Below are 12,773 nucleotides of genomic sequence, written 5' to 3' on the forward strand. Positions count from 1 at the left end.
CCAACAGGCTCTGTGACCCCAAAGTCATGGCCAGGGTCTATTTCACACAAAGCTGCTGGCTCCAGAGAGCTGGAAGGGGCAGAAGTTAGGGACCACCAAGGATCAGAGAACAGGTCTCACTTCCTGACTGCCCTCAGCCAGTCCCCTGGCTGACCCTGGAGACCAAACACACTCAGAACCAGGAGCAGGTGCACAGGGAGTGGACATGCCCCACCCAGGGACAGCCGCCAGGGCCCAGGCACCGCTCTCCCCTCCTCTTCTCCACCTCTGCTCCTGCCTGTGGTCCCCATTCCCTGCCATCTCACCTCCCCCACCTGGGGAGGCCCTCTCCCCACTAAAACCCTGTTTCCCCTTTGGGTCTGAACTCCGCCTCTTCACCTGAGATTCCAGCCTTGGCCCCTCCAACCTGTGCCCCTGCCCCTGTCCCACCTCTTCTCTCCTCCCCCTCCCTGGTCCCTGTCCCCAGGCCAGGGGTGCTGTGACTCCCCCAGCTGCTCTCTCCTCTCCCATCTTGGTGGGGTCCACAGCCAGTTCTCCTGTTGCTCGGAGCTGTGGAGGCAGTTGCTAAGAGACAGTAAAACGTCACTACCTGGCCCTCGAGGAAAAAGGGGAGCGAGAAAGCGAGAGGGGAGGGCAGGGATGGAGGGAGGGGAGGGAGGGGAAGCCCTGGCTCAGCTGAAGCCGCCCACCCAGGCGGCCTCGGCCCCAGCCGAGTTTCCCCGAGCGGCGTTCCGATTCTGCGAACTTTCCACCAAGCCTTCGCCCTCGGATTGCCGGTGTGGATAGAAGAAGGGGCCTCGGGGCCCCGGGCCGGAAGGCACCGAAGATGCTGGCCCGGGATGCGGGAGAGCGGGCAGAGGAGGGCGGGGGGAGGGGCAGCGCCGGGTAGGCGTCCGCGGCTGCTGCTCGCTCGGGATCCCGGGAGCGGAGGGAGCTGCGCCGACTCCACGGCGTCCTTGGAACTGGTAAGCGGGCGTGGCGCGGGGACCCTGGGGAGACCTGGGGAGACTCTGGATGGGGGGGAGGCGCCCCCTCCCCTGGGGATTGCCCAGTGGGCGAGGCCGAGGATGGAAGCGATGGCAGCGAAGGCGCGGTGCGGGGAGGCCAAGTGAGGACAGCGGGCCGGGATCGGAGGCGCCGGGGACCCTGGAAGGGGCAGTGGGGCGGGGGCACCGCTGTGCGCCCCGCGGTGGGCGTGGGCTCCGCTGGGGAGCCGAGGGGAGTGCTTGTGCTGGAGGATGCTGGGATCAGATGGGAGAGCGCAGGGGAGGCCTTGGGGTGCGCTGGGGATGGGTCCACAGGGGCTGAGCGGAGGGAGGGGCGAGGCGATAGGAGGCGCGCGGGCAGGGAAACGCCAGGAAGGCGCAGGATGGGGCGCGTGGGGGGCGTGAGGCAGAAGTAGGGGCGGCGGCCTTGAAAGTGTTTGAAGGGGTGTGCGGTGGACCAGGCGTGTTTTTCCTAGGGAGTCGTTCCAGGGTGGGGTGCTCCAGGCTGGTGGAGGCGGAGCTCTGAGCAGAAGAAAATGCGCCCAGCCCAGGACAGAGAGCAGGGGGAGGATAGCTGACGCTGGAATGGGGAGCGCTGGGTGACCCCACTGGAGGCTGAGCTGGGAGCCCCCTCCCCTAGGTTCACATCTGAAAGACAGCAAACTGAACTTTGCAGTTGGAGTCCAAGGAATGAAAGGGGGAGAGAGATGAGTAAGGGGGAATCTGGGCTCTTGGCTGAGGGGACAGGGGTGCGGGGGTCCCCACTTCACAGCCTGACTGCCTTCCTTGCTAACAGTGTGAATTCCATCCCCACTTGCTGAGTGCAGAGCTGGACCCCGTGGGCTGAAGGAGCAGTGGAAGCAGCCCTGCAGACCCCTGACCCGGACCCCCAGGACACACGGCTCTTCCCAGCTTTGGCGGCCCAGATGATGGGTATCACTTGGGGTCCTGTCTTCCCTGGAGATCCCAGCAGCCACTGAGGCTGAGCACGGTGACTTGCAGGAGGCTCATGGAGATTTCCTTCCTCAGGGGTCCCTGCCCACCAGCCCCAGTCCAGGACCTCCTTGATCTCCAGCCCACTGGGCCCCCCAGGAGAACCAGCTTCTGCCACCTCAGCTGCTGCATACCCAGGTGCAGCCTGGCTTCCTGATCTGTCTCAGACTGGGGACAGGGCTTAGGCTTTCTCAGAAGACGTGCCAGGACCTTTAAAGCCCCACTCCCACCCCACCCCCCCACATCAAGAAGAAGCATCTTGCAGGCATGGGTGGCAAGGGCACCAGAGACCTGCAGGGGCCCTCCCAGGACCTGCCAGCAGCTGTGCCAGCCCCAGCCTTGTCCCCCTCTTTTCTCTGGGTTTGACCTTCCTTTCAGACCCTGAGGGATCTCAGCTGGGTTCTCAGATCCCTGTGCTCCCAAAGGTGCCTTCCTGTGGCTCTTAGGAAGCCCTGGCACTAGGGGGACCCTGGAGAGGCTGGCACCATGGGACCACGTGGGCAGAAGCCCCACCTTCAGGATTGTGGCCTGTGATGCGGCTGCTACCTTCCAGGGCCCTGACTCAACTGCGTGCACAGAGTCTGCTGGGCACCCTTCAGCCCTGCCAGTGCCAGCTTCCCAAGATGGGCGAGGCCTGGGCCCAGCTCCCCTGGCCTGGGCCCTGCCACCCAGCCATGCTGCTGCTCTCCCTCCTCCTGGCAGCAGGGGTGCTCCCCTCGAATGGGGGTGCCAGCTGCCCGGTCCTGTGCACCTGCCATCACCAGGTGGTAGACTGCAGCAGCCAGCGGCTGTTCTCTGTGCCCCCCGACCTGCCAACAGACACACGCAACCTCAGCCTGGCACACAACCGCATCACCGCCGTGCCGCCCGGCTACCTCACCTGCTACCTGGAGCTCCACGTGCTGGACCTGCGTAACAACTCCCTGGTGGAGCTGCCCCCGGGCCTCTTCCTCCACGCCAAGCGCCTGGCGCACCTGGACCTCAGCTACAACAACCTGAGCCACGTGCCGGCTGACATGTTCCAGGCAGCCCACGGGCTGGTACGCATTGACCTGAGCCACAACCCCTGGCTGCGCAGGGTGCACCCACAGGCCTTCCAAGGCCTGGTGCAGCTCCAGGACCTGGACCTTAGCTACGGGGGCCTGGCTTTCCTCAGTCTCGAGGCCCTCGAAGGCCTGCCTGGCCTGGTGACGCTGCAGATCGGGGGCAATCCCTGGGTGTGTGGCTGCTCCATGGAGCCCCTGCTCAAGTGGCTTCGGAACAGAATCCAGCGCTGCACAGCAGGTAGGGGAGGAGGCTGGGGGAGGGAGGCCGGAAGCAAAGGCTTGGAAGGAGGGAGAGGCCTGGAGGTCCTCAGCAGCTTCCTGTAGTCCAATGTGTGCTGCCCTTTGGACACCTGCTCTCTCCATCTCCAAGCGTTTGTTCCATTCTTACAACACATGTATTGTCCTGGGGTCCAGTGCATAGATGAAGTCATTCTGCCATGGCCTCGGTGGCACTCGTAACCTGGGGAGGCAGGCAGACAGTAAGCACAGGGGAAGAGCTAGCTGGAGACGTGTCTGTTAGCTTCCAGTGGGCCTGAAAATGTGGTGTAGATTATCACATGGACCCCGTTCCTACCATCCGCATTTTCAGGTGAACAGACTGAGTTAGAGCAGCGGAAGGTGTATTGAGCCACTCACTCAGGAAGTGGTAGAGCCATGCAGAAATCCGGGTTTATTTGACTTCTCGGCTTCATTCTGCTCTACCAAGCTATCTTGCGTGCTAAGAAAGCTCTGGAGAAAGAGCAAGTAAGAATCCTTGCTTGTTTTAGTGTTTACTACCTGCCACCCCCTGTTCAAAGCTTGTTACCTGCAGAAGCTCATCCCATCCTCATAGCAGCGCCAGTGGAGCTGCTGCCCTGCAGAGGAGGAAACCAAGGCACAGGGAGATGCAGAGTCTTGCCCCAGTCACACAGCTGGAAGTGTCCCAGTCAGGGCCCGTACCCTGGCCATCTGTTTGTCATCTGGCCTAACAGAGCCTGGGTTCTGGGCTGGCTGAGGATGCCAGCGAGGGCTGTGCGGGTGAGCATGGGTCAGGCGGCCATGGCAGGGGCTGAGCTGCAGCAGTTTGAGCAGACAGGCCCACCCACAGGGGCCTGACATGTACAGGTCTGCTGGACCCCTGGGCCCAGCCCAGCCCAGGAGCAAAGTGTGGCAGTGGCAGTGGCCACAGCTCCCTTGGGACATGCTAAGCTGCGGCTCACATGCCCAGCTGCAGGGTGACGGATGTTACTGGGCTCTGTCCCAGGGTGTTTCCTCTCCTGGGCTCAGCATGCTCACAGTGAAGGGGGCCAGAGGGAAGGACCAAGTGGGGAGCCCAAGACCAAAACAGTCTGGGGGGCGGGTCTGTAGGTCACAATTCCTGTGTTTCCACAGAGCTGTGGGAGGACATTCCCTGGGCCCGAAATAGGTGGGGCTGGGATGGGGTGAAGCTGGCAGGCAGGACGAGGAGGCCGCTAGAACCGTGGCAGCCAACTCTGCAGCCCAAGTCACCCTCTGTCCTGTGTGCCAAGCGCAAGAGGCGTTGTGGGGTGCCCGGCTTTTCCCGGCACTTCCCTGCTGCCCTGGGGAAGTCCAGACCCCCAGCAAGCAGGGCAGGGGCCTAAGGTCTCTCACTTATCGGAGCAGGTGTTATCAGAGCAGGTGGGTCACCTGCATGCCAGAGATAGATAGGGATGTCCACAGACCAGGGAGAAAAAGCAGACAGGCCGCATACGGACCTGACCCCATTCCTCTCCGAACACACACTGCATCTTGCCATATTCTCCAGCCGTCCTCCTGGGCACAAAGCGAGGGAGAACTAGGTGATGTTTTCCTTGCTGTGTTTCTCCATCATCTCTCTACTGGGAGCCTCACTATTATCCATGAAAGGGGGGTGGGAAGAGGACGCAACAAGCATAGAAAGATTGAGGGAGTTCTTGGGATGCCCTCAACTTCAGGGTCTATGTGTCCCAGCCTGCATCTGGTGTGGTCCCCCATGTCCCCTTGGCTGGCTCAGGTTCCCCCAGTTCTCACTGTTGCACTGCTACTTAGCTCGGGTACACAGTAGGTTCTGGAGCTCAGCGTCTTCCAGTTCCCGGGGTGGGGGGTCCAGCTCCAGACACAGTCCTGGCTTGGGAGAACCCTGGGGTCTTAGCACACAGCCCACAGGACTGCCTCGACTTCCCAAGCCAGCAGCAACCTTCATCCATTGGTCACCAAGACGGATCCAGGCCCACCTTCTTGTTCTTTACCACCCAGAATTTTCAGAGTGAACACAGAGCATCTATACACCCTAAATTTTAAAAGCTTCACACTGTCTTAGGAAACTTAGGTGGAATCACCCCCTCTTACAGAGGCAAGACGGCGTGAGAACCAGAAAAGGGGAACAAACTCTCTGCAGGTAGCAGTTTGGTTAAAGTTGAGCCCCTGCACTGAGGTGTAACTGCAAACTGGCAGTTTGGAGACCTTCCCCTGGCTCCTGCCTCCAAGGCCCAGCGAGATAAGACCATTAACCCCACTGAGTCATAGAAAGGGAGGAAGGAAGACCAGGTGAGGGTGAGAGAGAACAGGAGAGGAAAGGAGCACCTCTCCAGGGTGCTGAGAGAGGCCAGTCCCCAGCAGGCAGCATCTTGGGCTGCATAGCAACGTGAACACACCCTTTATGGACTTTAACTCATTGGTTCCTCACCATAACCCTGGGAGGGAGAGGCTATCACTGTCCTCATCTGGCAGACGAAGAAATCGAGACACAAAGGCACTAGATGGCATGCCAGACGGCCACACAGCCGGAGGTGACCCTGTGTTCTTGACCTTGTGCTCAGCGCGTAGGGGAAAGCCAGGCCTGTAGCAGAGAGGCGTTCAGCTAGCAGAAGTCACTGGGGCACTCACTATGGGCAGGATAGTGTTCCGATGCTGGCACTGCTCAAGGCAGGGGAGACAACTCCAAGGGGGAGACAACACCCGATACACAGAGGAACTGTCCGACAGGGATAAATAACTTGCAGGCAAATGAAGTGGAGTCAGTAGGACAGGGTATCTAGGACTGCGGAGTGGGGTTGTTATTTTATACAGAGTCATAAGGGGAAGCCCTGCAGATAAGAGGTATTGAGAGGGGGCCCAGTGAAAGCAAGGTCCTGGGCTGTGCCAACACCCCTCAGGGCAAAGACCCCTCATGAGGAACAGAGGCCACCCCTTCCCACCCTGAGACGAGAGGACTGGGCAGGAAGGGGAGAGAAGAGACAGAAAAGAGGTCTCGGAGCCCAGGATGACAAGGAGCCTGGCTTCCATCCTGTCGGGGATGGGAAGGCCAGAAGCAGTGAGGTAATAAAGCGTCACCACACTGAATGGGCCCACGAGGGGCATGGGCAGAAGCCCGTGGCCAGGTATGAGGCTAACCATCGTAAGAGGTGACGGCCTTGTCCCAAGCCCAGGGCCACTGCTGCCAGCAGCTTCAGCTTTCAGCAAAGCCTGACCTCTCCAAGCAGTGATTTCTCACGTCCATAAAAATAAGTATAAAAATGCCTGGAGGGCTGCCTGGGAGACTGAAGAAGATGCAGAAGTGTCTTGGCATGTGAGAAACTCGGGGCTTCCTTCCTCCCAGGTGGGGTGGGGATGCACTCCCTTCCCTTCCCTTCCCTTCCCTTCCCTTCCCTTCCCTTCCCTTCCCTTCCCTTCCCTTCCCTCCCCAGCTGCCTCACCTCCCGACTCTCTGTTGCAGATTCCCAGCTGGCTGAGTGTCGGGGCCCCCCTGAAGTCGAGGGCGCCCCCCTCTTCTCGCTCACAGAGGAGAGCTTCAAAGCCTGCCACCTGACACTGACGCTGGACGATTATCTCTTCATCGCCTTCGTGGGCTTCGTGGTCTCCATTGCTTCAGTGGCCACCAACTTCCTGCTGGGCATCACGGCCAACTGCTGCCACCGCTGGAGCAAGGCCAGCGAGGAGGAGGAGATCTGATGGAGGAGCTCGGCACCCCGGCCACCCGCCCAGCCACCTGCTCGGGTTCCAGGGTGCCCCAGCCACCTCCACGGCGGGTCAAAAGTGGTCAGGACGCTCACATAGTGTGAGCCCCTGTCCGCTGGGTGGGACACTGTACTGGGAGCTAGGAGCCTGAGGGGAATCCACGCCGTTTCTGCCCTCGAGGTGCTACTTCCGGCAGAGGAGGGAGATTTGAAGTGGCCACAGACAGGGCACGAAGGGCAGGGACCTCACAATCCGAGAAGAGTGACAAGCGTAGAGTGACATGTGGGCTGGGCCAGGAGAGGCCGCTGGCTGGGGACAGTGGCTGTGGAGGGCGTGGCCTGGAACCTAACTGCCCCTCCACCCACGGAGCAATGCCCCAGGGGTGATAAGGCCACCAATCCAGCTGCTTGGCCTCCTCCCAGCAGCCACTGCCCAGGAATATGGCCTCCTGGGCAGCGCCCATCCTCTGCCACTCCCACCTGCCTTGGGGTCTCCCCAAGGAGCCATGCTGGGGGACACAGTCCCTCAGCACCACATTGTCCGAGGCTGGAGCAGCACGACTTCTTCACAGCAGTTCATGCTGTCAGGATAAAGGCCAGTGAGCTGCTGTCCCTGAGCTTCTCCTCTGGACAGTCTCCTCCCTCACTTGGTCTCCAGAGGGGAGCAGCGCTGCTCCGGCTTCTCAGATGAGGATGGTCAGCTCAGAGGCTGAGGTCCCTGCTGCTTCAGGATGAGAGGAAGCCCAGTCCCTTTGCTAAGGAACCTCGAGGCCCCGCTACAGCTATGTACATTCAAACCTCAGCTGTGCCGATGACGGCCAGTTAGGGCCGGGCGCCACTCCGGGAAGTTCTGCAGCCTTTGACTCAATACCATGGATTCTTACAACACTGCCGGAGGTTTCCATGACCCCTGCTTTACCAATGACTTAGTGGCAGCGAGCTGAGTACCATGCCCCAGCTCATCAGGGTGAACCTCCAAGAAGGGCATAGGCAACCCCATTCAGGGAAACCACGTCGAATCTGTCGGTCTGCAGACCACGAGATGCACAAAGCACAATTCCTGCCATCATAGCTGTCATCTTCATGGCCATTATCACTGTCCCTGTGCTGCTCAGTGCTGGGTGGACCAGGAAGGCTTTTGTGTCCCTCTGCCTGCCTTCTCACTACCTTACGTGGGAAGCAGACAGGACAGCAGCTACCTGATATGAAGTCTGCCTCGCCTGTGCGGCCAGGTTGGGCTCAACTCTAGCACAGGGCTCTTGGTTGAGCAGGGAGGACCAAGGATTCAGTACTCACATACCTGCTCCCTGAGGATAGTAAAATGCTGTGCCCACATCAAGAGGAGCACGCTGTGGGGCAACCTGGATTTTATGAGGTGTGACTGTGGTCAGGACTTAAACATCTAATTTATTACAGCAAAAAACACAACCATGCATTGCCCTCGAGATGCTCCAGTGTGCTTCAAACACACCTATCCTTCATCCTGGCAACCTTCATCCTGGCCACCTTCCGGAGCAGCTCTAGAAGTCTGCTCTCGTGTCTCTAGTTACGCTGTGTTGGCGGCCTCAGCATACTGAATCTACTGGAAAATGCTCCCTTCTCATGGTCATTTAGACTTAGGTGAAGAGCCAGAAACCCCACGGGGGTCAATCTGGTGAATAGGAGAAGAGGACACACCACCGTGACTGTAGGAGCCTGCCTTGCCAGTGGATGGTGCTCCTCAACAGCATGCACTGGATCTTTTATCGCACCTCGTACAGACCCTTTTGCAGGGCTAGGGTAGGCATTGAGGCAAAGTCTCGCGCATCAGCAAGGCTGGGCAGCATAAGAATGAGAACAGCGGCCTTCTTTCTTACCCTGACCCCCAAAGGCTTCCACCATCCTGTGCTTCCATAGCACAGAAATCAATGAACAAGAAGATGTTATCATCAAACAACCCCCCACACACAATCTGCCCTGAGCCAATCCATTAAAAATATCCCCCAGAAATTTAACTTTGCCTCCCCTGACTTGGGGCCAGGGCTCTGCTCCTGTGACATGCGGGGCAGGTCTGCTTCATCCACTGTCCACTGTCCTCCTGCTATGGTCAAGGATGGCAGACTCAAGCTGTTCTCTATCAGACAGGAACTTTTAGAAATAATAGTCCAAACAAAATAGTTAAGCTTCTGCTAGACGAACACCATGTTCATCTATAATACGCTCCCAGGGATTATTGTTTTGCTGAAATAGATGATACATTTTAAGACATGTACTTTCTTCCCTGTTTTTTTTTTTTTTTTTTTTTTTTTTTTCATAGAGCTAGAAGCAGACAAGATAACAAATGCCCTTGAGATCAAATGTCCTTTCTGGGGGATGATTTGCTCTCTGCTAAATGGTGAAGGTTTCTGAGATTCGTGCTTCTCTTGCTGCTAGAAAGTCTTTGGTTAAAACTAAAGCACAGTTAGGGGAATTATTAGCCTTCCCTACTGACAAGGAACTCCTCACCACCACCGCCACCAAAGTCTTCAGTCTGTCAGAACTAAACTTCTAGAAGCAATCTAGCACTCGTGGGAACCACAGGGCCATATTGGTGTCTTCATGGGGCTTCACTGTGTGTGTTTCCCCCTGGCTGACGTGTGTGGGATGGGGTACCACTGGGTCCATGTGTGTCTCCAGGGTTCCATTTCTGTGGATTATCTGCTGGTGTGATGCACAGAGAGAGCAGACTACCCAGAGAGGGGTGGTCTGGTTACTCAGAAAATATAAAAAGAAGAACTCTGCAGTGCCTCAGGAGGACCTGCCCCTTTCTTGTCTCCCTCCATCCTCTTCTTCCTCTCCGGGACTTGTCCTCATCACAGAAGTTTCCTTCGTGCTGCACCGAAGATACGGAACCTTCTCCAGCCAGCAGGGCTGTGGTGGTCAGGGTCTACCGAGGAACTGCTCTGTAGGGAGGCCCCCATCTGGACCACGCGCTCTGGGCAAGTTGCCTCTGGTTGCCCTCAACAGTCTCATCTCTTTCCATATTTAGCTGGGCAGCATTTACAGGATTCCCAGGGAGCCTGCAGATACAGGTCCCCAGAAATATTTGAGAATTCCACAGCCCCTTTCAAGGACTCAGACATATGGGACTTAAACAGACCAAGACAGGTATTTTGCTTCAACTGTCAGAGAAATCACAGCCTCCATTTCTCCATGGAGTTCCCTCCTACCTTTCAGTGCAGCGGTAGATGAGCATCAGGAGCTAGCAAGCTTTGTTCAGTCCTCAAAGGGATATCATCTGAAGCTAGAGAAGTTGGTCTGCTCTCCCCCATCCCAGAAGAAGAAGGCAAAAGGGAAGCCAGAGAGGCAGGTCGAGAAGTCCTCACGTAAACCACCGTTATGTCTGCCAGAGCACCCATCGGAGAGCCAGATCCAAAGAGCTCTTGGTTTTTCTAAGCACCTTCCTGCCAAGCACTGCTGTCTGGTGGTGGGAGGGGTTGGGGAGGGGGGGCTCAAGGGAAGATGTCAACCTTTGTATGGAGCTGATTTTATAACCATGCACTTTTGTAACTGTGAAGAATTTTTCATAAATGTACATTAATAATAAAGAGTTATAGTTTAATAAATTTTCTTAAGAGTTGTGAAGAGGAGGTAGTGAGAAGGAGGGGGAAAAAAAGAGAGAGACAGAAAGGAACTAGGCGGAACCAAAAGAGAATGTGCCAAAATATACACATAAAAGGTCTATGGGGAGGGAGGAGATGGGAATAATTAGGAGATGTGCCAGCCGTGGAGGGTATGTGTGGGAGAAGAAGAAACATCAGAGGAGCCTTTTTCTACCAGGCAAAGAAGAATATGCGTGTCTATATGCACATACCCCTGTGTGTAGGCATATTTGGTATCTGAAATTACCCAAAGACGAGAACATATGTTTTGTACATGTTGGTGTTTGCAGTTTGTGTCATCCATAAAACATGCCAAGGCAAGTGGGTATACCCACCTAATTAGCATCCTTGGGAGTATGTGCCAGGGAGGTGGCCAAAAAAAAGCCATTAACTGAGGTAGACATGTAAAACAGGTGTCTAAATGAACGATGTGGAGGATGGACATGGCCACTGCTGATACAAATTTAATTCCTATTTTCAAAGGTTAATAAAGAAGTGAAAGAATTCTGAACTTCCTGGGTCTTGTAAGTGTTGCCTGCATGGTCAGAAATTAGATGACTGAGCAGTGTGTCCCAAGAACAAGGGCAGAATACAGAGGCAGGTGTTCTATAAGCACAGTGGCAGCCATGTTTATCCCAGCACTCTAAATAGGAAGGGGCTCTCAACAGGAAGTCCACCCAAACAGGAAGTGACTCTAACAGGAACTGACTCCTTCCATCAAGAGTGATACAACATCCCTCTATTTCTTCCCCTTAGTTGCCACAGGGTACAGACAAAAGCTGCACTCACAGAGTCAAGCACTAAGTGGGATACAGACACTGACTCATGACACTCAGGTAAACAAAAAACATCCCTGACTGAATTAGCACTTTCTAGAGTAGGCTGGAGGGAAGGAAAACCTTCCTTTAAATATTTACATAGACTCCACTGCAAGTACAACATCTCACAGAGGATTACCTTTGCATGTTTCATTCGGCATTGTTCCTAATGCCAGTCATTTACCTAACAGGTGATGGTGGTGGTGGTGGTGGTGGTGGTGGTGGTGGTGACACTGAGCATTCCTTGTATGAGCATTCATTGTATGTTGGCTGCTGTGCCAAGCGGTACAAGCAGATTAACTCAGTTTATCCTAACCATGACTCAGACAAGATGCAGACAGGGTTACACGTGATAAAGTTGGATAGCTAGTTAAGCAATAGATCTGGATTTAGACAGTCAGTAAAACCTGGTGATTGACTGGATTCTGATAAGAGCAATATGGGACATGGAGGGACGGGGCGGGGGGGGGGGAATTCCAGTCTCAGAAGGAAGTAAGCTCTTATCCCCTAAGCTTCCCCACAGATAGGATCTGTGGGTTTCAGGGCCTCCTTTGGATACCAAACTCTGAATATGCAAGTCCCCTCTATAAAATGATGTAGGGTTTGCATATAAGCCATGCCCGTGCTCCCCAGTATATTTATACTTTAAATATAAGGTTCTCCCCAGGTTATTTATAATACCTAATACAATGTAAATGTTATGCAAATCGCTGTTCAACTGTACTGTTTAGAAACTAACAATGAGAAAAAAAACACCTGCACATGTTCAGTACAGAAGCAAATTGTTTTTTAATAGTTTCGTACCTCACTTAGTTGAGGTCACAGATATGGAGCCTGCAGAGAAGAAAGGTCAACAGGACTTGGTAAAAGGAAATCAGAACATAATCAATGAAACCAACATATCCCATGTCACTTACTTCCTGTAGCTCCGGTAGCCCATCAAAGTAGGCTAATCATGAGAACAGATGATCCCCAAGTCTCAACAGATTACAGATTTGTTTACTAGATTTTTGATATAACAAAGGCCTGCTCCTTGCTCGTGTTCCATCTCAGTGCATGTGAAAGGCTCCACTCCACTTGGTGATTCAGGGATCCAGGATCCCGCCATCCAGCGGTCCTGCCCACCCTGACTCCCCGGAGTCCTTCAGCAGGAGGATCTGGAGAGAGATCTGGAGGAGCCAAGGCTGGAAGGATTGCCCATCAATCACAGCCGTATTTCACCGGCCAAGACTCGGGCTCACGACTCCTAACTTGAAAGGTGTAGATGAGCTGTGCACTATGTGGCACTATCTGGTCACACGGTCTGCGTGGTCTGCAGTCACGGATGCTTCATTCACCCTCAACCCTTACCCTACTCCGTCACCACAGCCAGCTT

General features: G+C 55.6%; 1 protein-coding gene across 2 annotated transcripts; it reads left to right on the top strand.

The window, feature by feature from the left end:
- The first annotated feature begins 650 nt into the window (after positions 1-650).
- Lrrc55 (leucine rich repeat containing 55) lies at positions 651-11,091 on the top strand. Of its 2 annotated transcripts, none has more exons than XM_023562623.2 (3): positions 651-965; positions 1,783-3,263; positions 6,720-11,091. In XM_023562623.2, exons 2-3 carry the CDS (start codon positions 2,513-2,515, stop codon positions 6,953-6,955), a joined length of 987 nt encoding a protein of 328 aa, XP_023418391.1. In that variant the 5' UTR covers positions 651-965; positions 1,783-2,512; the 3' UTR covers positions 6,956-11,091. The 2 variants fall into 2 exon arrangements, with proteins under 2 accessions (XP_023418391.1, XP_003464372.1); XM_003464324.5 differs by having other exon boundaries at positions 1,814-3,263.
- Positions 11,092-12,773: the final 1,682 nt, after the last annotated feature.

This window comes from Cavia porcellus, unplaced genomic scaffold, assembly GCF_034190915.1.
Source record: "Cavia porcellus strain 051 isolate PalLab524CR breed Dunkin Hartley unplaced genomic scaffold, mCavPor4.1 scaffold_17, whole genome shotgun sequence".
Taxonomy (NCBI): domain Eukaryota; kingdom Metazoa; phylum Chordata; class Mammalia; order Rodentia; family Caviidae; genus Cavia; species Cavia porcellus.